The sequence below is a fragment of the Vipera berus genome (assembly GCF_964194415.1).
Source record: "Vipera berus genome assembly, chromosome: 3".
Classification (NCBI taxonomy): domain Eukaryota; kingdom Metazoa; phylum Chordata; class Lepidosauria; order Squamata; family Viperidae; genus Vipera; species Vipera berus.
In genome coordinates this window covers 72067380-72090650 of record NC_138204.1, presented here as the reverse complement: position 1 = coordinate 72090650, position 23271 = coordinate 72067380, and the positions used below count along the sequence as shown (strand labels likewise).

The 23271-nt window shown below is 39.3% G+C and overlaps 1 protein-coding gene across 3 annotated transcripts; it reads right to left on the bottom strand.

Annotated features, from left to right (window-relative positions):
- Positions 1-928: 928 nt before the first annotated feature.
- On the bottom strand, positions 929-22968 carry SRSF11 (serine and arginine rich splicing factor 11). 3 transcript variants are annotated; one of them, XM_081324655.1, is made up of 12 exons: positions 22663-22968; positions 18399-18532; positions 14008-14117; positions 12142-12234; positions 9846-9895; positions 7320-7447; positions 6657-6738; positions 5522-5653; positions 4968-5057; positions 2868-2963; positions 2312-2450; positions 929-2207 (listed from the first exon to the last, which is right to left on the bottom strand). In XM_081324655.1, exons 1-12 carry the CDS (start codon positions 22788-22790, stop codon positions 2019-2021), a joined length of 1371 nt encoding a protein of 456 aa, XP_081180781.1. In that variant the 5' UTR covers positions 22791-22968; the 3' UTR covers positions 929-2018. The 3 variants fall into 3 exon arrangements, with proteins under 3 accessions (XP_081180781.1, XP_081180782.1, XP_081180783.1); XM_081324656.1 differs by having other exon boundaries at positions 929-2204; positions 22663-22964; XM_081324657.1 differs by lacking the exons at positions 18399-18532; positions 22663-22968 and adding an exon at positions 14432-15361.
- Positions 22969-23271: the final 303 nt, after the last annotated feature.

The window sequence follows — 23271 nt, the reverse complement described above, 5'->3', positions numbered from 1 at the left end:
GATTTTCAGTTTTAAAAATATGTTAAATTAAAGCCAGCCTATTTATAAAGCTGATTTTTTGATTTTCACAAAGCTGCTGTTCCATTTCTATTGCTCTGAGTCTGGCCAACAAACCTGAAATTTATCTAGCAACCAAATTAATTCATTTCTCCTGGGATTATACACTTTAAAATTTCATCATCTGTGCCATTTGTACATGGTAAAAGCTTTTTGGGAATCAGAAGCTGAATTCCCTCTGTTCAGCCCTCATTATTATACTTCTTTGGTACAGTAATTTGAAATTTAGTCAAAAGAAACTGCGAAGATTGAACATTCTACAAATGCACTTTTATAGATACAATTAATGGTATTGTGTTTCATGTTCCTCTCCTGTAAAGATATATCCTATTTGTTGTTTAGAGAAGGCCAGATAACATTTAAGGTATATTTTGATATATTTAGAAAATACTTATTACTAAAATTATAAATTCTATTTTCACTTTGAAACGCCAATAGAAAATATTATTTCAGTAGACAACATAGCTACTAATTCTAACTTGTAATGGGGTTCTTCTTTTTGGTTACAGGAATTGGAGGATTTTAATAGATTAGTATTCTGAACCCAAAGTATTCAGATATAATTTTATTCTCACAAACTTTGAAAAACAAATATCAAGTGGTATGTTTGTCCAATGATACTAAATATTAAAAATACAAGGACTATTTTCTTTTTTAGAAGGGCAGCCCCTTTTTTGGGAGGAGTGGTTGCTATCAGATTTTCAACATATGGGAAAAAAACTTCCCTGGACACAAAATTATCAACATGCTAGATATTATTTTTTTTGGAACTATACAGACTTGAACTAAATGAAAATATAAGTGGAAAAAAGTGAGGTAGCTTTATACAAATCATTAACACCGATACACGCACACTTTAGTACAAATCAAGTGTGTATTTTTATGATTTTTTTATTATCAAAGTCTTGTAAAACAATTTCAGAAACTGTACATAAACATGGCACAGACTGTAGCCTACTTTTGTTTTTTACCTGCACAAAAGTATATGCCCCCAAAACTTCCAGAACTAAAATAAGATTGCCCGTATACTTTGCATAACATAAAAATTACTGTCAAAGGTTACTACTTCAGTGACTGCAACACAAATGAGTTAGTTTATACAACTTGAGATCAAATACATTATCAAGTAGACTTGTTTTAAAATCATTACGAAGTTCCATTTAAAATGCACTACCCTTTTTTTTGTTGCAGAGTTTTAATACTCAAAATGAAATGCAGCTTCTAAAAAACTACACAAGGTTATCTGTCTCTTCTGCAAAATACAGAAATGTTACTTTTTTCCCTTCAAGAAGTCCAAATTGTGAAAAATCAAACACCCACCTGAGAAGGATTGAGACTCAGCCGACCTTACACTGGGCATAAAAAGACTAATGCATTTCAACCGTGTCAAAGTCAAACAAATCCACAACAAAAAGATTCAGCCACAAGGCTAGAAATATTATCTACCTCTATCAGATTTCTTTCCAGATGAAGCTAATGTTAGTTTCTCTCTCTACCCTGAAGGCCCTCAGTGGGCCACCATGTTGTAAGAGATAAGGATGTTCCTGCCAGTTAACATGCAGCCAGTTCATTCCCTATTTTGCTCTATTATTGTAAATAATCAAACTCTAGAAACACTATTGTAGGTGAGCTGGTTTACTAAAAAGATCATACAACACAAACAGTCCATGCCTGTCAAAGATGCATGCAGCTTTTTGCTCAAAAAGGAAAAAAAAAGCAGCACCAAGCTAGTAAGGACTGCTGGGCTACTCAATTCAATTTAGCCAATCACAAGAATGGAAACCCAGATACCACTTTCTCTAAAACTTTGGATGTAATTATTTAATATTAGGAGCTTTACAACCATTTATAGTTACAGCTGTATACATCTAGTCTGGAAGATTAAACAAGTACAGCATAAAGAAATCACACAGGAATGACACTGATGCATGTGGCCAATTGTTTTCATGGCAAAGGCATATTCAGTCACTCATATCCATATCCTCTTCGTGATGATCATCTCCATTGACCTTGGACTCCCTTGGTTCGCCACCCCCTTTCTCCGGGGACTCCTTAAACTTTGGAGAAGTGGCATCAGAGGCTTTCTCCTCTTTTTTCTCTTTTTCACTATCGTAGCCTTGTTCTTCTTCATCATAATCCCTTGTGACCTGCTTTGCCAAGACAAAACATAAAACAAACCACGTAAGACATGTTTCAAGTGAAGCTGGGAATCTCTGGAATTCAAGTTAACCCAGAGAAATATATTTAAGCATACTTTGACGTCTTTGTCACTTTCAGACTTCCTCTCTCGCTCTTTCTCTTTGTCTTTGCTTTTTTTCTTTTTACTTGTTGATCTTTCACGTTCGTCCCTGCTTCTCTCTTTGTCTTTGTCTTTTTTCTTCTCTTTCTTATGCCTGGAAAGGAAAACCACGGACACTTTAGAATGAGAACACAAGCGCTTCGTGGGATTACTAAGATGTTTTAACTAAGATGTTCTGTGGCCAAGCTGAACACAAGTCTCTGCAAATGGAAGCTGTTTAACAACATGAGAAATGCAGAGAAGCTCATCTGGGTCGCCATTGGTAAATAATTAAATTATATCTTTATTGATGTTGTGTCAATTTACTGAATAGCTTCAAAAATTACTTCACGTTCCCCAAAGTGAAGTAAGATTCTAATGCCAGGAATTATTACTAAAATGAATGGTTAGTCAGTTAATTTAACCACGCTGACAAATACTGCCCGAACCAGATCTAAGGCATTTCCTACAAGAATAGGAGAACTGAAAAAGAAAAAAATGATTAAGTCAGTAGATTTGTTAAAAGACAAACCTTTTTGGTGAAGGGGATCTAGACACCTTTCTCTTAGGTGACCTAGGCTTTTTAGGTGATCTGGAGCCACTTCTGCTTCTTCTGCGGCGTCTTTCTCTGTAACAAGAGTGTCTCCCAATCAAACTTTCTCTTGCATTTATTAACACTCCCACAATATATATTTAATCTCCAAAGTACATTTAAACAAGAAAAAAAAATACTTTAATGGCTTCAGCATTTCTTTGTAACGGACAAAAGAGCCTTGGTGGAGCAGTGGGCTAATGCCTCCTTAAGTAACACCAGCTGCCTGCAATTAGTGCAGGTTCGCATCCCACCAGGCTCAAGGTTGACTCAGCCTTCCATCCTTCCGAGGTAGGTAAAATGAGGACCCAGATTGTTGGGGGCAATTAAGCTGACTTTGTAATAATGCCGCTTGGGGTGTGTGTGAAAGCCCTAATAAGCAGGCATATACATAGAATGAAGGCTACTGCTAAGCTTGTAAGCCGCCCTGAGTCTTCGGAGAAGGGCGGGATATAAATGGAATTAAAATAAAATAAAATAAAAAATAAAAGCATACATATAAATAAAAAAAACAAACTAGCGTTAGATTAAAGAAGTACACCTGGGTAAGCTAGTTTTGTCTTCCAAAAAGAAGAAATGATGAGCTTGTTTTGTTTTAGATACGCTCCCAAGGTGCTGGTGATGACCTATAAAGCCCTAAATGGTATGGGTCCGGATTATCTCAGGGAGCACCTGCTGCCAGTATCAGCCTCCCATCGTCCTGTGCGCTCCCACAGGGAGGGCCTCCTTAGGGTTCCGCCGGTTAGGGAATGCCGGCGGGTGATTCCAAGGGGGAGGGCATTCTCTGTGGGAGCGCCTGCCCTATGGAACGAACTGCCGGTAGAACTTCGGACTGCCCCGGACCTTCGCTCGTTTCACCGGGACCTGAAAACTTGGTTATTTGATCTTCCTGGCCTGGACTGAGGGGGTTTTAATTTTTAATTTTAAATTTTAATTTGTTTTAATTGTGGGCTAGTTTTAATTTAATTCTATTTTAATTGTATTTATTTGTATTGTTTTAATTCGCCCTGTAAACCGCCCTGAGTCCTTCGGGAATAGGGCGGTATATAAAATCAATTAAATAAATAAAATAAATAAATAGAAGGCTAAATTAAATCACTCTTTCTCTGAGGCTCAGGATTTTTAACTCTTAGTGACCTCAACCAACCTAGTGAAAAATCAGGGGTAATAACTAAAAGCCAAGAGGAAAGACAGAAGTTGTTCTTGCTGGTAGCAAAAACCTTGCAAAACAATGTTTCTAATGCAGAATGCCAGCCACACTGTCCCCAATTCTCAATCAGTAATTCAATCAGATGGATAAACTAGCCTGAGATGTGCAAGTACAGAACGAGGTCTCTACTTCTAACAACCCCTATTTTGTTGAGCCTGAGAAATTAAAGGCCAGGAGCTTGCATAAGAGGAGTTAACTTTCACATTCTTCATGATTCACACTGACAAGTGCAAGATGTCTATTAACGCCTGGATTAACTTCCATTAAGTGACTTCGGTGTGCTGGTTCACTAGCCCTCGAAGATAGAAATGTTGATGGGTTAACACCGAGAATTTTATCTCAGTGTTTGGATCTAAAGCAGTAAGCTAAAGGTTCCCCCGCACATGCGTGCTAGTCGTTTCCAACTCTAGGGACCGGTGCTCATCTCCGTTTCAAAGCCGAAGAGCCAGCGCTTGTCCGAGGACGTCTCGTGGTCATGTGGCCGGCATGACTAGACGTCAAAGGTGCATGGAACGCTGTTACTTTCCCACCGTAGTGGTCCCTATTTTTCTACTTGCATTTTTACGTGCTTTCGAACTGCTAGGTTGGCAGCAGCTGGGAGTAACAGGCGCTCACTCTGTTACGCGGCACTCGGGATTCGACCCGCCAAACTGCTGACCTTCTGATTGACAAGCTGAGCGTCCTAACCCACTGAGCCACCGCGTCCCTTCTAAAGCAGTACAATTCACTGAAATGCTTTTAGTGTACTATTGTTCAAATAGCGAAGTTTCCTAGAAGTCAAAATTTGGACAGCATTCGAGAGAAACATAGGAGTATACCAAACACCAAACCTGCTTGTGCTTCGGGATCGCCTGGCTGTGCTGTAGCTTTTGGGTGGAGTTTTAGACCGTTTCTTCTCCTTTTCTTCTTTCTTTTTGTCTCTAAAAAAACAAACAAACCAGCATTAGATTAAAAAAGCACACCTGGGTAAGCTAGTTTTTTCTTCCAAAAAGAGGAATAAATGATGAGCTTGTTTTGTTTTAGATACGCTCCCAATATCTATCCATCCATCTTGGTTACAGGGTAGAATTAATACCAATGTTATTTGATCTAGCAGAAGCTACTAATAGCAGCATCAAGAGAGAAGGAAGGTTTCCCTTATTCTTCCTATCACCGATCTCCTTCTCATGTTTGGAGTAATGTTTAAAACTGGAAAAAAAACAAAACTTTGGTGAAAGTTGTCACCTTCCCATTCCACAGATGGAGCTTTTTTGCTGGATCAGAGTTTTTCATCTGACAAGAATGGAAACTGACTACAAACCATGTTTCCAATATTTTTATAGCCAACAGAATAACTTCCTTCAGTGTAAAACAGAATCCAGAATTATATGAACTTTTCAAGCACCTGGTTTTGGAAGTGCTCCTAGATCTCCTAATACGTTCTCTGGAGTGAGATCGCCGCCGTCGTGGACTTTTAGATCGTCTTCTGCTCCTTGACTTTGAATGTGACCGTCTTCTCGATCGACTTCGTGACCGTCTATTAGGCAAACCATTAATCAAAACAAAAATAATGTATCAGATCACATTGTAAGAGATGCTATATGAACTATCAAATGCTCAGTGATGCTTAGTGACCAAGCAAACAGAATGTACACCACTATTATTTACAGTAGGGGAATTTACTATTTGCTATGCAGAATTAAATGTCTTCAGAGTATAAATGAACTGTTCACACTTTCTGGCAATCTGACAAACTGAGGGTAGCTTTGCATGGTGAAAAGTTGTAATTTCACTACAGTATCAGGCACTGGTGATGTCCATTTGACTGACTGTATGGCTTGAGATAATCTGAGCGCTAGCAGAAACACAACATATAGAAATGGAAATATTTGTTACATTTGATTCCGATCTTAAGTAACCGATTAGGGTTCCCTCAATAATAAAGACAAAATACGAGGAACTTAAAATACATTTTGAAAGACATGAAACACAGGGAACCCCTTATTTTAAAAGAAGGCAAATTGTCAAACACCCACCGGGGTTCCTCATTTCCCGTGCAATACTATCTAGTCGTTACACTTATTCCAATGACTTCATGTTCAGCTCATGCGCACTAAAAAGACTAATCAGGGTTTGGGGAATTATTTGTGACTCTTACTCGACTAAATCAGCTGTATTTTCATACAGTTACCTAAAAAAATAAGTCCTAAATCAATTGATTTAATACAATTTATTTCTGAATTATTATTATTATTTTTTAAAAATAGTGTTTGCTGCCTGCCATTACCATATTCACTACCATATTCGTTCACTCCCTAGAGACTAAAATGGACAATGTGAAATTTGAGCGGGCCACGAACAAGAAGTATATAGGTGGAGGTGGTGACCCTTTGAGAGCTGTATGCAACGAAATTTCATTCTGATGTATGCCGATTGGTGTACATTCAAAGTGACAATAAAGTTACCATTATCATTATATGGTAACCGAGGTCTTATCTGCCAAACTTGGTAAACAGGTGAGCCATTCTGGGAACCCTGACCTGTGTCTAGAAGAAGAAGGCGTTCTCCTCCTCCTCGAGCGCGATCTGGATCTCGAATGCCTTCTTTTATCATCCTTTTTATCTGACATCAGAACATAAGAAATGTCAATTACAGAACGACGAACAGAAATTGGGCGAACGCTTTTCAAGTTATTATTTTTTAAAAAATACATAAACTGTAGCCAAAGAAGTTTTCATGCCTCAAAAGCAGTTGTCTGCTATTTCTATCAATTGCGTTAAGGGTCAAGGGCATATTTCAAGGAACTACAAACGTAACAATTCATAGTCCCATAGATAAAATAGATGCCGGATGTTATTCTATAAAATGAAACACTGACTAGGATAACATCCGAACAAGCCTAGGAACAAATATAAAAGGGGTTCTTTGGTTCGGATCAAAAATAATTCCAGCATCTCGTTTCCAATGGCACTCATCAATATGCTCCTGGAAAGCCCACAACTGCTGTATTTTTCAGCAACTAATATCAAAACAACTACTGGTCATGATTCTTAAGCAGATGTCCTTCCCGATGTTTACTTATATCTGACTTTCTACTGATATTTCATACAATGCATTGTTTTCCCCCCGAACCTGAACCACAAGGTATTACAGCAATTTTCTGGAAGGCAAAATTGCTTAGAGGACATTTTATATTGCTTTACCTGGCTCTATGGCAGCAGAAATCAGGGATTGTGCTTCTCGTACTCGTTTCATGGCTTCTTCTATTTCTTTACTGGAGGTATCTGTTTTCAGACTTGGTGAAACAAGGCCTGCAGCTACATGATTCAGCCTGAATCAAATTTAAAAAAAAAAAACCACGTAGAAATTAAATTGAAAGACCATTTAAACCAGAATATAGACGTAACTTGTTATCTATTAGAAAAATAATCACAACAATCTCCTTTAATAAGAAGGCATTCAGTGAAAAAGACTGTTGATCGCCGACAATGGCATTTTGAGGTATGATGCTAAAAAAAATTAAGTATTTTATTGTTTTTATTTATGTCTGGAATCAGTTGGCACATACATTTTCACTGGCACATACATTTTCATGAATAAATGAAACGCATTAACTGTTAATTTCAGGACTATGTGAACTTATTTAAAACTTAATTTGAAAAATGGGAACTGGAATTTGCTTGCTGTTTTCATATTTTTTTTGCCTAGTGTATCCTTTTTATTAGATAATCTCACTGCCTAGAATGTTCTTTAATATGCAGTATTTAGATATTTATTTTTTTCCATGAATTTACTTCGAAATTAATAGGTAGCCTCCACCTTCTGCTCTTTAAGGAGCACAGGTAGTCCTTGATTTACAACATTTCATTTAGTGTTCGTTCAGTTACAAGGGCAATGGAAAAAGTGACCTGATACCGTTTTTCAGTTACGACCTTTGCAGCATCCGCATCAAAATTCAGATTTTGGCAACTGGTTCATATTTATGACTGTTGCTGTGTCCTAAGGTCACATGATCACCTTTTGCGACCTGAAGCCAGATTCACTTATCAACCGGCTTACTAATTTGTCAACTAAAATGATTCACCTAACAACTGCGGCAAGGAAGGTTGTGAAATGGGGCAAAACTCACTTAACAAATTTCTCACTTAACAACAGAAATTTTGGGCTCAATTGTGATTGTAAGTTAAGGACTAGAACTAGAAATCTGAACCAGAAATCACTGGAAACCACATTTCAAGAGTAGGAGATTGGGAAGAATATTCTAGTCCAGGCAATTTCCCAAATACACATATAAACAGAAAGGAAAACCAAAGATCATGGGTTTGTTCTCTTTTGCAATAAATTCCCTAATGGGAAAATACAGGACTAATCTGGGATTAGTTCATAACAGATGCATAAATTATTTTATGTTAATCTGTAAAAAATAATTTATTAACTCTTGTTGCTTGAGGATTTAACATGGATATGCATCCTGCAAAAGGCCTGTATTGCCAGGAAAATTAATTGCATTCTCCTGCAGATTTTTTTAGTTGGTTTTGTATTGTTGTTTTGGTATGTGGTTATTTTTTTTTGTATTTTTCTGTTTTTAACAGTTTATGCTGTTCACGGTCACATATATCAGATCAGAGCTATATAAATTTACTAAATAAATAAATAAAAAAGTCCTGTCTCTAGTATTTCTACATTTTTACGAATTTCAACAAGCTGAATCTTCTCATGCATATACAACTATAGGAGAAAGGCCACTCTTGTAATACTACAAAAGTCTTGCTAATTTTAACCTACATTTTGAATTTTTATTGAACTTTTATTTACATGTGAAATTTCACAGCTGAGACGTAATCAACCAATACAAATAAGATTAAAATGCCATGAAACATATAATTGGCAGTACAAGCTTACAATTGCAGCACTTAATTTAACTATAATTTGAAAATATTCTTAATTAATGGACCTATAAAACTGACATCTTCCAAAACTCCTATTTCTCAACTGTTTTATTTGCCATCCCTACCATCAGTAACTTAGAATTGCACTGCCAAGGAGAGGAAAATATCTTACTACTTATGAAATGTTGTCCCATAATTCAAAGTGCAAATAAAATTATAGCATGCATCCAGGGATAAATCCTGCTTAGAAGATCCGAGGGTGCGGTCTCAGCATTCGCCCATTTCCTCTTCTTAGGAAATTAAGGAAGCCAATTAAGCATGTTAAACTAGTCTTGATAGCGCCATCTCCTTGTTTTTACTACAGCAAAAGTGGAAGAGCAGCACAAAAGAACTGCTTCCCCAAGTCCAGGTAGTTACAGGTAGTCCTTGACTTACACCTATTCATGTAGTGATCATTTGAAGTTACAACAGCATTGAAAACCGTGACTTGTGACTGTTTCTTATACTTACGATCATTACAGCATTCCCATGGTCATGTGATCAAAATTTGGACGCTTGGCAACTGGCATGTACTTATGACAGTTGCAGTGTCCCAGGGTTATATGACCAGATTCACTGACCTCCTGACAAGCAAAGTCAACGAGGAAGGCAGTCACTTAACCTTTCTGTTACTAACTGAACTGGAGCGATTCACTTAACACCTGTGGCGTCAAAGGCCACGAAATGGAACAAAAGTCACGTAACAAGTGCCTCGCTTAGTGACCGAAATTTTGTGGTCATGAGTAAAGGACTACCTGTACCATGCAAGTCTGGGGGAAAAGTCTAAAAGTCCATACTTACTTTGGATCCACTGTGCTCATAAGTTTTAATAGTTGATCTGCTGCAAGAGACTATAAGGAAAAATAATAAAAAAATGCTTTTTATATAAATATTTGGAGGGGGGGGGAAATTACACCCAAACGGCTTTAAATCTAGCCAAAATTAAATAATACAAGTTACCGTAAGCATATGTATTAGCTTAGTGTACATTTAAATTCTTTGAGAACACTACTGTATACACAAGATCCAAGCTATTTTTTTATTTCTGATAACTACCGTATTTTTCAGACCATAAGACGCACCTGACCATAAGACGCACCCAGTTTTTAGAGCAGGCAAACAAGAAAAAAAAATTCTGAACCAAATAGTACCGGTATACTAAAACAGGGCTTTTCAACCTTTTCATCCATTGTACCACTTTTAGGACAAGGCAATGTCCGAGTACCACCAGTCACCCAGCAAGGTGTCAAAAACTTGACCCCCCCCAAAAAAGGAAAAAAAATGATAAAGTACAGGTAGTCCTTGACTTACGATTCACTTAGTGACTGTTCAAAGTTACAACGGCACTGAAAAAAGTGACTTATGACCATTTTTCACTTATAACCGTTGCAGCATCCCTAGGGTCATGTGATTTACATTCGGATGCTTGGCAATCAATTCATATTTATGATGGTCACATTGTTCCAGGGTCATGTGATCGCCTTTTGCAACCTTCTGAGAAGCAAAGTTAGTGGGGAAACCAGATTCACTTAACAATCATGTTACTAATTTAATTCCTCTCTCTCTCCTTCTTTCTCTCCCTCTCCCCCTCCCTCTTTCTTTCTCTCTCCTCTCTCTCCATCTCCCTCTTTCTCTCCCTATTTTTCTCTTTCCCTCTATCTCTCCCTCTCTATTTCCCTTTCTTTCTCCTTCTCTATCTCCCTATTTCTTTCCCTCTATTTCTCCCTTTCTCTCTCTCCCTCTATTTCCCTCCCTTTCTCTCCCTCCCTATTTCTTTCTCCTCTCTCTCTCCCTCCCTCTCCCATTGTCCTTTCCTTCCTTCCTTCCTTCCTTCCTTCCTTCCTTCCTTCCTTCCTTCCTTCCTTCCCTCTTTGTCCTTCCCTCTCTGCATTAGAGCAGTACCCGCGGAGGTGGCCTGGCTTTCTCTTGCAGAAAGCAAGCTGAAACGGAGATTGCCAGAAATGCGAATTGGCCGATCTCGCGCTCCTGCAATCTCCTTCACTCGGTTTCAGCTTCCCTTGCTACAAGAGAAAGCAGGCTGAAACAAGGGAGATTTCAGCAGCGTGAGATCAGCTGATTCGCATTCCTGGCAATCTCCCTCACTCCGTTTCAGCCTGCTTTCTCTTGTAGCAAGGGAAGCTGAAACCGAGTGAGGCAGATTGCAGGAGCGTGAAATCGGCGTTTCTCAGCACGTGCCGATTCGTGCTCCACTTGCAGAAGTTGGGGCTGGCCATACGGATCACCTTCGGACCATAAGACGCACCCTCGTTCCCCCCCCCACTTTTGGGGAAAAAAGTGCGTCTTATGGTCCGAAAAATACGGTAGTTATTCATGTTGATATTTAATTTTACACAAGAGTCCTCAATTATTTGAGGTTTCTGCAATTGGAGGAATTGTCCATTTACAAAATGGCTGGAATGAGAAATATATCCAGAATCTAAGAGTCAATAAATAGACAAATACAATTACGACTGCACTTGAGTCAGAACTGTTATATAGCTTTTTCAATTATAAAATGGTATTAGCCAAGTGTGAACTCTAATGTTGTTGTTAAAGAACTTCTAAAGAGTTTGAGTTCTCATTGTACAATATATTGATAGCATGAAATATTACCACTGCCCAACAATTCACCAAAATCTGTTCCAAATGAATCTCTAACCCTATGAATCAGATTTGAGATATGGGAGAATGCTGAAGGAGTTTATTTCCCTATGTTGTTCATTATCTTAAACTGATAAAGCAAAATACAAAAAGAAAAACCCAATTTTTGGCTAATTGTTGCGCAGTTTTTCAAAAACAAGTAAATATTTCACCATGAGAGAAAGTTCTCTCTACACTGAACTTTAGCTGATTGGCTTTCCTCCAATACTATTCTGATACTGGTTCAGCACATAAATTGCTCTGAGTTAAATACACAATCATACATCATAATCTTCCAATAGTCAGATGAATTCACTTGTTTCTTGTTGATGTGGAAAACCAGAGTCAACAAAAATAATCCTATGGAATTCCACAGTAAAAGTTCCATGAGCTTGGAACTGCATAAATATAGAAACTGGTGATTTTCCAGACAGGCTTATACTTAAAAGCAATATACCTGAGAGTTTAAGTTTGCCCCAGGAAGACCTAGAGCAGCTAGAGTTGGATCTAGAGTTGGAGCTCCTAAAGCAGCCAGAGGAACAGCACCGATCTGTAAGAATGAAAATGTGTACAATCTATGCATTTTCTTAAGAAAAGAACAAATACAGCATATTCTAATTGTTCTACCATTTTCCAGATCTCTGGAAAACAGGAACAACTTGTAACTTTTTAAAGTTCTGAAGCGCTGACATTAATTATGACATTAACTTTAATGTAGGTAGCTGTTTTATATCAAATCAGATTATTCATCTAATTGGGTATCAGCGCCTGTGAATCCAATGCAGAGGTTTCCTATCTTCCTTTAGCTATTAAGTCTATCCCAACTGGAGGTTCTGGTGACTAAACATGGGATGCTTGGCCAAATGATGTCCCCTTAGGTTGAACAGTTGCCATAATGGCTACAGTAGCAATTGGTCATAGTAATCCAATTTTCATGCAAGAATATTTTATCATTTGCTAGCTGATTTTTTAAAAACCAATATTGGAGATAAAGTGAACGTGGTTCACGCAAGTAGGAAATATGAATTACCCCCTTTTTTAATTTTCTCCAATTTTTTACAACATGCACCCAAATTAAACCTCCAAAAGTCCAATTAATGAAATAATAGTTAAGATTTTCAAAACTGCATTTATACTAAACTAGCTGCATCTCAGAAGAAGCATTTCTCTTCTCTCTTCTAAACGGGCAGTCTCCACTCTCTGAATGGCAGGAAACAAAAAGGAATTAGAAGCACGAAGGTATTTCACAGGATCTGCATGCTTCTTCTAGCCCAGGGTAGGCAACCTCAGCTCTTTTATGACTCATGGACTTCAACTCCCAGAATTCCTGAGTCAGACTCAGGAATTCTGGGAGTTGAAGTCCATGAGTCATAAAAGAGCCGAGGTTGCCTACCCGTTCTAGCCCGACGTACCTTCTGTGAATTTGTAAATTTGGCCTCCTCTTTCATTTTGCAACTATATAGACCATTTAAGAGAAATTCACATCCTTGCTACCAGTAGCGTTTCCCACTTGGAGCCCAGCCTTCTCTTAAAACTATATTTCTGGATATTGGAAAGGAAGAATAATAGACGGTTCTTTATTCATCTTTTTAGAATCTCGATCCGAGGCCCTCACTTCTGGTTCTAAGGTGAACATGAAAGCGCGCTCACTCTTAGGCTACAATAGAGGTAAACTTTCTAGAAAGTTAGCCACACCAAACTCAACGAGGATCAACATTACTGTAAAAAGGTTGCCCTCTGGAAATCCGAAGAAAGCCCCTTTCTGAAAACTACAAACATAACTCCCACCTCTGTGATTTTACCCGGGGGGGGGGGAACAGTGAGTAACTGACAAATGCTTTTTAAATGATTTGACTGCTATATAAATCATTTTCATTTAAAAATATTTTTTTAAAGATAGGATCAACAGAAACCAGTTAAGACATATAAGCAGTGCAAGTATTACGCCGTATGAAAACATAGCAATTCTTTTTGCCTCTTGCACCGGGGCTCATCCCTAACTCTAGAAATGTTTGAATGTCATTTCTGGTCATAATCTTCCATATGTTTTCATTTCAGAGGTTGCTTTATGGATCGAAGGTGTGTGTGGGGGGAAAGGAAACTCTTTAAAAGTAGCAGCGAATTAGATGTCAACCCAGTGAACTAAAAGGAAGAACGGGATCCAGTCTAGGAAATCAGTTACTATGGGGGGGGGGGGCAATTCTTACTTCATTATAATTCTGCTACCAACGCTACGATAACTTCGAATACGCATACCTCCCATAAACAAAGGAATATAAATCATATAATTTTGCTGTTATTTGATGCACCGTGTACTTCTTACCTGAGAAAGTGGGTTGGGTGTAGGCAGGAGTCCACCCCCTGGCAGAAGGCCTGCCACAGCATTAGCTGGTGCCAGGAGAGATAAAGCCTTAGTCTCATCAGGAATAACTCCTGCAGAGAGACAACTTTGCATTAGAAGTTACCCCCACCAATTTTTTTTTCTTTTAAAAAACAAAACAAAAAAACCACACACAAATACACCCAGAAAATGTCTCCCTGAAACACCATCTGAGTTTGCTGAAAGTACTTATGTTGGCTATAATACAATGTTTGCTCTCTTAATAATTTATCATTAACTTGCTTGTCAGAATGAAACTTCAATGTGTGAAAATTTGTTCCTTTTTCTCTACAAAAGGTTAAGTTCTAGAATAAAAAATAGCACAATACACACTACTTTTTTGTTAACACTGCCAAGATTTCATCACCTGTACTCGATTTTTAAGTCATGAACCAAACGTAAGCAAGCACAGTCGGTTCTCCAGGGGTGTGCTCTCAACTTTCAAAAGCTGTTTTATGAACAACGACTCGTGTCGGCTGCTTCACTATAAAGCACACAGAAAAATCAAGATACACAAGACAAAAAAAGGTTGATTTAGGGGTTAATAATATGGCACAGTTCACTATGATTTCTTTTACACCTACCATACAATTTTGTAAAACTTAAAGAGAAGGTAAGAAAAAGTGTAGGGCTTTTGCTGACTTCTCATTTGGATATGAAGGTCTCCACAAAGGTCCAAATGTAGGTTCTGCATATGTGTCCGCGTGTATGTGTTTATGTAAACACCTAAAATGTGACACATTCTTACCTGTGCAGTAAAACACATGCTCCACTCTGTGTTATGGTTACTGTACCAAGAATGCTGCTGAGTACTGCCCTTTCAGAATAAACTTCTGATTTGCAGCTTGTAGTCTGCTAAGTGTCTATTTTTATCGCCTATCCCTGAACAAAGAATAACCTTCAAAAGGCCCAACGTGAGACAAACAGTAATGTTGATTGTTGTTATTTTAACCAACAGCAAAAGCCCTATACATATGGATTAATCTGTTAATGTGCCCAAGCCCCCAACGTGAGAGAGTTCAATAAGACAACTGTACTATATATTTGCAAATACCAGAACCGTTTCTGCAAGACATATTAAAAAAAAACTGCATCTCATCATAAAACATACAATATGTACAGGGCACTTAAGAGAAACTGGATAAGCTGCAGAAGAAAACTGTTGGGTGGTATTTTCAGCAGGGCCTGGTATATAGTTCAGGCTGAACCAGGGAAAAGAACTGTAAAACACAACAACAAAAAAGAAAAACCACTGTTAAATAAAGGTAATGGTTCCTTCCACCTATACTGAGAAGTGCCGATAATATAAACAAATGTATAATACACAGCACTGTTATCTTTCTTCTGTCACTGAGCTGTCATAATTTCAATACCAAAAGTTATGGTGGGAAAAGGGGGGGGTGGGGAGGTCATTTAGATACAGGGCATTAATGCATCAATATAAACATATCTACTGAGATTATGGGATAAATTTGCATGCAAATTATGTCTCAAGAGGATATTACTTATGTTTACACATAATTAGTGCAACTATAACATTTCTGGCATCTAGCTAAAAATGCTCTTGAGACACCTCACAGAAGATCTGCATCCATTAAGTAGTCATGCATCTGATCCTCTCGTTTTTTAGGAAAAAAGTTATTCAGAAATAAAACTACAATTTTAAAAAAAACAATGAGGCCCCTCACCAGTTAATTTTCATGCGTCAAGAGTTTTTTTACTGCTGCTTTGTTAGAACCATGACATACTGCATGAATGTGTAGAAATGAAGAAAAAAGAAACAGACAAAAGAAACAAACATTAACCAAAGAACCTAGATAAACCCACCCAAAGTCAGTTTTAATATCTACATTGCTTCCAAACCTTCCATTTCATCACGAAGATTATAGTACTATGCCTTACCGTGAACTTTGTGTTAAGTCTAGAACACAAAGCAACAATCAACACCAAGATGTATGAACACACCAAAAACAGAAATGCGACTTGATACTAGGGGATATGATCAGTACAATGCATACTTTGATATTTGTAGAGAGGTAATATCAGAACGTATCGCCACAATAGTAAAGGGTAAAGATTTCAATTCAGCGGAGTGCTTAAGCATATGCCTCAATGCAACTGAACAGTTTCACTGATCTTGAAATGTTGTTTTTTCCCTCAGCAATGCTTAAGCACCAGCAAAAATGGGGCCTTGTGAAAAGAAGAATTGAAGAGTGATACCCATATTCTTTCACAGATAAGGAAGATTTGCGAGAACAGAGCAGAACAAGTTCATAGGAAAATCCATGGGTCCATTATTCTGATAAAACCACTGTGCCCAGAATTGTCATATCCTGCCAACTACAAAATGGTGCAGATCCTAAAAACCCAATGAGTTCTTGATAGGCAACAACTGCTCAAATTGCATTAAACAAGCCTCAGCAATAATTCAGAAAAGTCATCTTTTTTTTTTGACTGATGTTGCAGTAAGATTTATCAGTCGTCTATCTTTCTAGCAGAGTTTAAAATCATGTTTATAAAGAGAAAAAAATATATGTATTACGTATAAAAACCATTCAAGCTCTTAAAAGAGAGGTACTATTCTTAAAAACACTCACTTGCAAATATTTTGGACACTATTGGTTCAGTTAATTAGAGCCAAGGTGAACACGACAGCGGCATTCCTTCCCCAATCACATAAAATGGTCTTTATCCATGTTTAGTAATAAAAGGAATACAAAGAGGCAAGGGCCCTGAAACCTACCCCAGCCTGCTGCTTATTTCACCACAGTAGCTTTCTGCGGGTGCTGGCACAGTTGCAGCACTGGAACTCAGATAAAGAAAAAAACAAAGGAAGACAGACTGCAAGGAGGTTAAATTGCAGGCACAGGAAGGCGGCTATACACTTCACCCATGTGCCCCCTTTTGCTCTAAAAAGAAGCACTCCCACCCTTCCTCTTTCTACAAGATCCGTATTTAAAAACACAGCTACTGTCGCATCTAGCTTGGCCCTAATACAGATAGCAAATATGTAAGACTCAAGACACAGATGTATCTGACACTGTCAGAATTATATGTAAGAAGCAATACTTTAAAGCGTTCTATTCAGCCAAGTTAAACCAATGAGGGTTAAACTTTGTCGATCTTAATGAGGGTTTCAGTTTGGAATATCCTCACATTAATTAATCAGACCTGCCTGTTGCATATTCTTCTGCCTTGTTAATGAGCAAAACGAGATACTACATATAAAAAAACATAGATCACATTCCAGCACAATTAGTCTGCGTAAGTAAATCCCGTTGATTTTAATGAGATGTAGTAATCTCTGTATTGCAGAAGTGCAGCTTAAGCCTTTGCTGTAATCTCGTGATCTAAAATGAGTGCTAGTTTATCAGTTAACAGTGCCTTTGAAAGAGCTGTGCTGCAATCTACAGTGGTTCAACAGAACTCATTAGAAGAGCAGTCTTCTTGGCAGAGTTTTAGTTATATTTCCAACCTGCTCATTTGTTTTTCAAATTACTGTAACACCCTAAAAATGTAAGAAAAAGAAGAGAAAAAAATGTTGTTAACAAGTGAGTGATTTGCACCGGGAAAACACTTGGGGACTTGAGTGCTTGCTGGCCTTTAGTTAATGTCTAGAATCCCCTGTAGCTGCAGAGGACCCCACAGTTTCAGTCATCTGGAAGGGCTTTTGCATTTGCCTTCTCCACTATAAAAATCACACACACAAATAAGAGAGAAGAGTTTATTATTTTAGAGAAATTCTAGAATATATAGCAAGGTTGAATAAGAAAATGTGGAATAAGATCTAACACCCAGTGCCCATTTAGCACCGTTGCCGATATTTTCTGACTAGCAGAGATATCAAACCCTTGGTGTACCAGAATTTATGTTGAGGGTAACTGCTTTTCAGTTGTCAACTAAAACAAGCAGAACATTGCCTTGTAACTGATAATATATATATATATGTATTCACTAACTCTCCACAAGGGAGAATGAGCCATGTGATAACAGATGCCAGGCAACTTAGAGCAATGTTGCTTGTTTACATATTTCATTTAAAAAAGATAGCTTAAAAATTGATTGAGGCAGTCTGGCGAAAATAAATCAAATAATGTTGCACGAATATAAAAGTATTCTAAAAGCCTTTGCAAAAACAGATGGGCAAGCTCCAGCAAGTGCTGAATTAGTATTTTCTGTCTGTTGTATAGAAATCAACGATGAGAGTATACCAAGGGTTTTAAAAATGCAAAATGCTTGGATGTTTTACATGCTAAACTTCATGCTATTCAACTACATCAGGATTTAATATCAAGAGGTCTATGGCTTCATAGATCTTTAAACAATTCACAAACCTTCTGCGTAGGGTACGACTATCAATGCTCGGTCAACGAATACAGTATTTGTCAGGTGCTGAGCCACAACTGCCGAGTCAGGTTCTTGGAACTTTACAAAACACACACGGGAAGAAACAGGCAAAGGGGAATCACTGGAAAAAAAAATCAGAATATGAACGTCAGATGTAACATGAACAAAGGTTAACATTATTTGACTTATGGAACTATATAAAAATGTATTGGGCATGGAGCGCATTTTTTCCAAAAATGCTTGCTGCTTTTAATGTTATAGAACAGGGAAAATTATTAAATGCATGGCTGGAGAAGGTTCATATTTATACTTAATTTCAATTAAACTTAAATAAGTATAAATAATATTAATATTCACCTACCCTTTCAAAATTACGAAGAGGGCAACCCTAGAGTTGTTCACTCAGACATACACTTGGTTCTTACTATGTGTATTTAAGATTTAATCTAATACTGAAAACTGGGAAGATGTAACTGACATTCTTGATAGGATGTGATAGGCAATAGATCAGGGGTGTCAAACTCAATTTCATTGAGGGCCGCATCAGCATTGCGGTTGCCCTCAAGGGGCCGGGTGGGTATGGCCAGGGTGGGCATGGCCAGCTCTACCATCATTCGCATCAAGGGTGCCTATGGGGGCCTGGGCAGGAGGTGGGACAGATCTGAGGGTCTCTGGCAGAAGGAGGGTCTCTGGGCCAGGGCCAAGGCAGTGGGGGCCGTTCCCTCACTGTTTCCAGGATGGCTTCGCGGGCCGAATCCGGCCCCCGGGCCTTGTGTTTGACATGTCTGCAATAGATGATAACTTGATTTTTTTCTCTTTGAGAGAAAAATCTTCCCTCAGGGCAACATATATCATTTCTCTCTTCAAGAAATACATGCAAAGTGCATTGTACACACTTCATGTTAATGATGGTAAGTAGTTTACTTTTCCAGTGACAAAAAACATATCTACTACCCGTAGTTCAGGGCTAAACTGTAGGGGTCTGGTTGTTTTCTGGTCTGTTATCTAGCCTGGCTGGGGAATGGCTAGAGGAAAACCATCAAGTTCAGACAACACCAAGAACCCAAAGGTTTAGCTTTGCACCAAATAAAAGATTAAGTGAGGTAGCATGATTATGGTGTTAGATCAGAGTTGAGAAGAACTAGATGCTAATTCATCATTAGCCACAGAAGCTCATCAGGTACTCTGGGTCACACAGACTCTCAATCCAATCTACCACTTGGGAGTTGTTTTTTCCTGAGAAAAACAGGACAGAATATAATATGAACTATCTAAAACTGCTGAATTAAAGAAGAGCTATAAATCAAATAAATAAAATGATCCAAATTTGTAGCTATATCCATAAAGTAAATGCCCAGACAGAATTATGTCACTTATGGTGGGAAATCAACAACCAATCCTCTTCCAGGGAAATTGTTTTACCTCCCAACATGTTATTTCAGGGTAATTAGTATAATTTAACATTATGCTAGGGCCAAGTTATGCTTTAAGTACTGATGCTATGCAGGCATTTTCTGAGATGTATCCCTGTAATAGTTGGGTGGCTTCCATATTTCAATAATATCCCATAATTACATTTTGCAGGGCTTCTTTTCCTTTTTCATGCAGAAAATCTGAATATTTAGAAAGGTCCCTTCTTTCCTGTTGTGTTTTGGGCATACAGTGACTATCTGTGGAAATATCTTTTTCCTAACCTGGAACACCCCCCCCCCAAAAAAAAAGTATGCTTCACCATAAAACCCCAAGTATGCTATATTTTACTGGCTAGGGATCATGGGAATTGCAGTCCCATTGATCTAGAGGCCACCAGATTGTTAACAGCCATTCTAGAATATGCTTTCGGATTATATGGGACACAGGCCAAGCCTGCTGTGTTTTCTTATTGCCAGAAGTAAATGGGGGGCAGATTCTTAGAACTTTACTGAATGCCAGCATCTTCCTCTCTCAATGGAAGAGAGAAGGCAAGAAAGATGGTGGGAAGTTAGGCGAGGGCCATACATGCTTAGTTGAGGCAAGAAGAGACAAATAACAAGAACATTGGGGAGTGGTTGGGCCAGTAGGTTATATGTTGCCTTGGCATCTACTTGAGATGTAGCAATTTTGCCTCCTCACACTGTCTGGATTTTGTTCTGTCTGAAACCTGAACAAAAAAAAAACCCGTTTTGGTTATTTCACTAATCTGTGGCCGATCTCAATAGTTCAGCATTACTTCTACTACAGTAGTCTACCCCAGTGGTGGTCTGTGAAGACCTTGGTTGTTTTTCTTGCAGACCTTGCGTTACCCAAACCAGGTAACATCATCAGTGCTAGGATTTATTTATTTATTTATTAATTAATTAATGGGACTTATATCCCGCCCTATCTCCCGAAGGACTCAGGGCGGCTAACAACAATAACATATAACAGAAATTAAGATAAAATTAAAATTAAAGTCATCTGTGCAATAAATTAAAATTAAAAATAAATTAAAAATTGTAAACATAATTAAAATGCCTGTCAGTCCAGATCAGCCAGGTGGAAAAGGAGTGTTTTGAGTTTCAACCCTGAGCTACAAATATCCTCCTTTATTGGTACTATAGGAATCTATTCTGCATTCATAATAAAATTAGGTTCCTGTTTCACCCCCACCAGCTCTCTTTCAGACACCACAGCACAAGTTCCCAAATATACTCCCATCGAAAGAGGATAAATGCAGGGGGGGGGAGAGGGAGGAAACATTTTTTTTCCACACTGGTTACTTCTTGTGGCTCTTTATCAATTCAAAAATCCAAATCGTGGGTTATCACACTGCCTTGTGCGGAATCGGGTCTGGCTTATCCTTACGCCCCAAACGCACATCGAAAGGTAACACACTTACTTCCTTTTTACCTGAAAATTACAAAAACTACAAATGCTAATACGGCTGCCAAAGAAACAAACAAACAAACAAACAAACAAAAACCATAATCGAAGAAAAGAAAAATCAACTTTGTTGTTATATTTTGGACTGACAGGGATTTTAATTACATTTACCATTTTAACTCTATTCTTTCATTTCTTTTAATTTATTTCCATTTCTAATTTTAATTTACTGTACAGAGACCTTTTAAGTTTCGTTGTTGTTATAGCCGCCCTGAGTCCCTCGGGAGAGAGGGCGGGATATAAGTCCCATTAATAAATAAATATATACATACATATACATATACACATACACATATACATATATATATACATATAAAGGGACGCGGTGGCTCAGTGGGTTAGGATGCTGAGCTTGTCGACCAGATGGTCGGCAGTTTGGCGGGTCAAATCCCGAGTGCCGCGTAACAGAGTGAGCGCCTGTTACTCGTCCCAGCTTCTGCCAACCTAGCAGTTCGAAAGCACGTAAAAATGCAAGTAGAAAAAGAGGGACCACTACGGTGGGAAGGTAACAGCGTTCCGTGCGCCTTTGGCGTCTAGTCATGCCGGCCACATGACCATGGAGATGTCCTCAGACAAGCGCTGGCTCTTCGGCTTTGAAACGGAGATGAGCACCGGCCCCTAGAGTCGGAAACGACTAGCACACATGTGCGGGGGAACCTTTACCTTTACATATATACATATATACATATACACACACACACACACACACACACACACACACACATATTTAACTGGCGACAGGAAAACAACCTGGATTAAACCGTAGCTTAACTCTTCCTCCTCTTACAACCGGAGTTTCTTCTCCCCCCCCCCCAGGCAATACAGTATTTTTCCTAAAACCAATCCACCTCGCAACGTGGCTCTCCCACAGAAGCGGGCCAAGCGCGTCCGCGGAACGGCCTCGGAAAATGCCTAATCCCCTAAAACACAAAATACACGTTGCGTTCAAAATCGTCCATCAGCGCCCCCCGCAGATCTTTCTTTTTTTTTTTTGACGCCGCCTGCCTTCCTCCCCCCCCCCCCCCCGGTTTCGAAAGCGGGCGAGGGCGGCGAGCCAAAAAGAAAGGCAGCGCCAGCGCCGGAAACTCAAGATGGAGCGGGGGGGGGAGGGATGGCGCGGAAAGGACCGCGTGATCCGCTTTTAGCCTTTGGAAAGCGGCAAGCACCGAGGCCAGCTCGTCTATATTTCTGCCGCTGTCCTCCGGCCCTCTCCTCCACGCCCAGCCCCACCCCGGCCGATCGGGGCCTAGTAATAATCCAGCAATGGCTTCACGGCTTCAATGAGGCCGCGGCCTTTAAAAAAAAACACGACCATCGTCTCTCTCTTCTCTCTCGAGAAGCGGAACTTACTCGGGAGGGAAGAGGCGCAATTCTTCGATCTTGCCCAGGAAGCCGAAGAGAGTCCGCATCTGTTCCGAGCTGGCGCTCGGGGAGACGTTTGTGACCTGAATCACATCGGTGCCGCTGCTTGAAGCCATCGCGCTGCCTCCTGATCCGGCACTTACAAACGCATCGAGGGCAGAGGGGTTAAGGGCCCTGGGGGATCGGGAGACGCCTCCTTCGTGTGTCCCTCGGCGCTTCCCGTCGCTCTAATCGCGAGGGAGGAAAAAAAGGCCCCCGCGCGCAGAGTAACGGCCGCCGAACGATCGTTTCGATACCAGACTCCCTGGGCCGCAATATCCCAAGCTCCTCAGCGGCTCTCTCCGAACGACGCAAGAACCTGCCAGACTGCGCCTGCTCAACAACCGGGCCGCCTGGTGAAACGAGACGCGCATAACTCGCCTGTGCGCAGGCCCGCTTGAGATTCCTTGCTGCGCATGTGCGCAATCTGCAGGCGGCGGCGAAGGCCTTTTTCTATTTCCGCCTAGGGCCTGGCGGTTGGGCTTGATGCTTAGCTTTGTTCGGCAGGGAGATTTCTAATTCTGAACGCTATTTACCGTGCCAGCTTTCCGAAGTCCA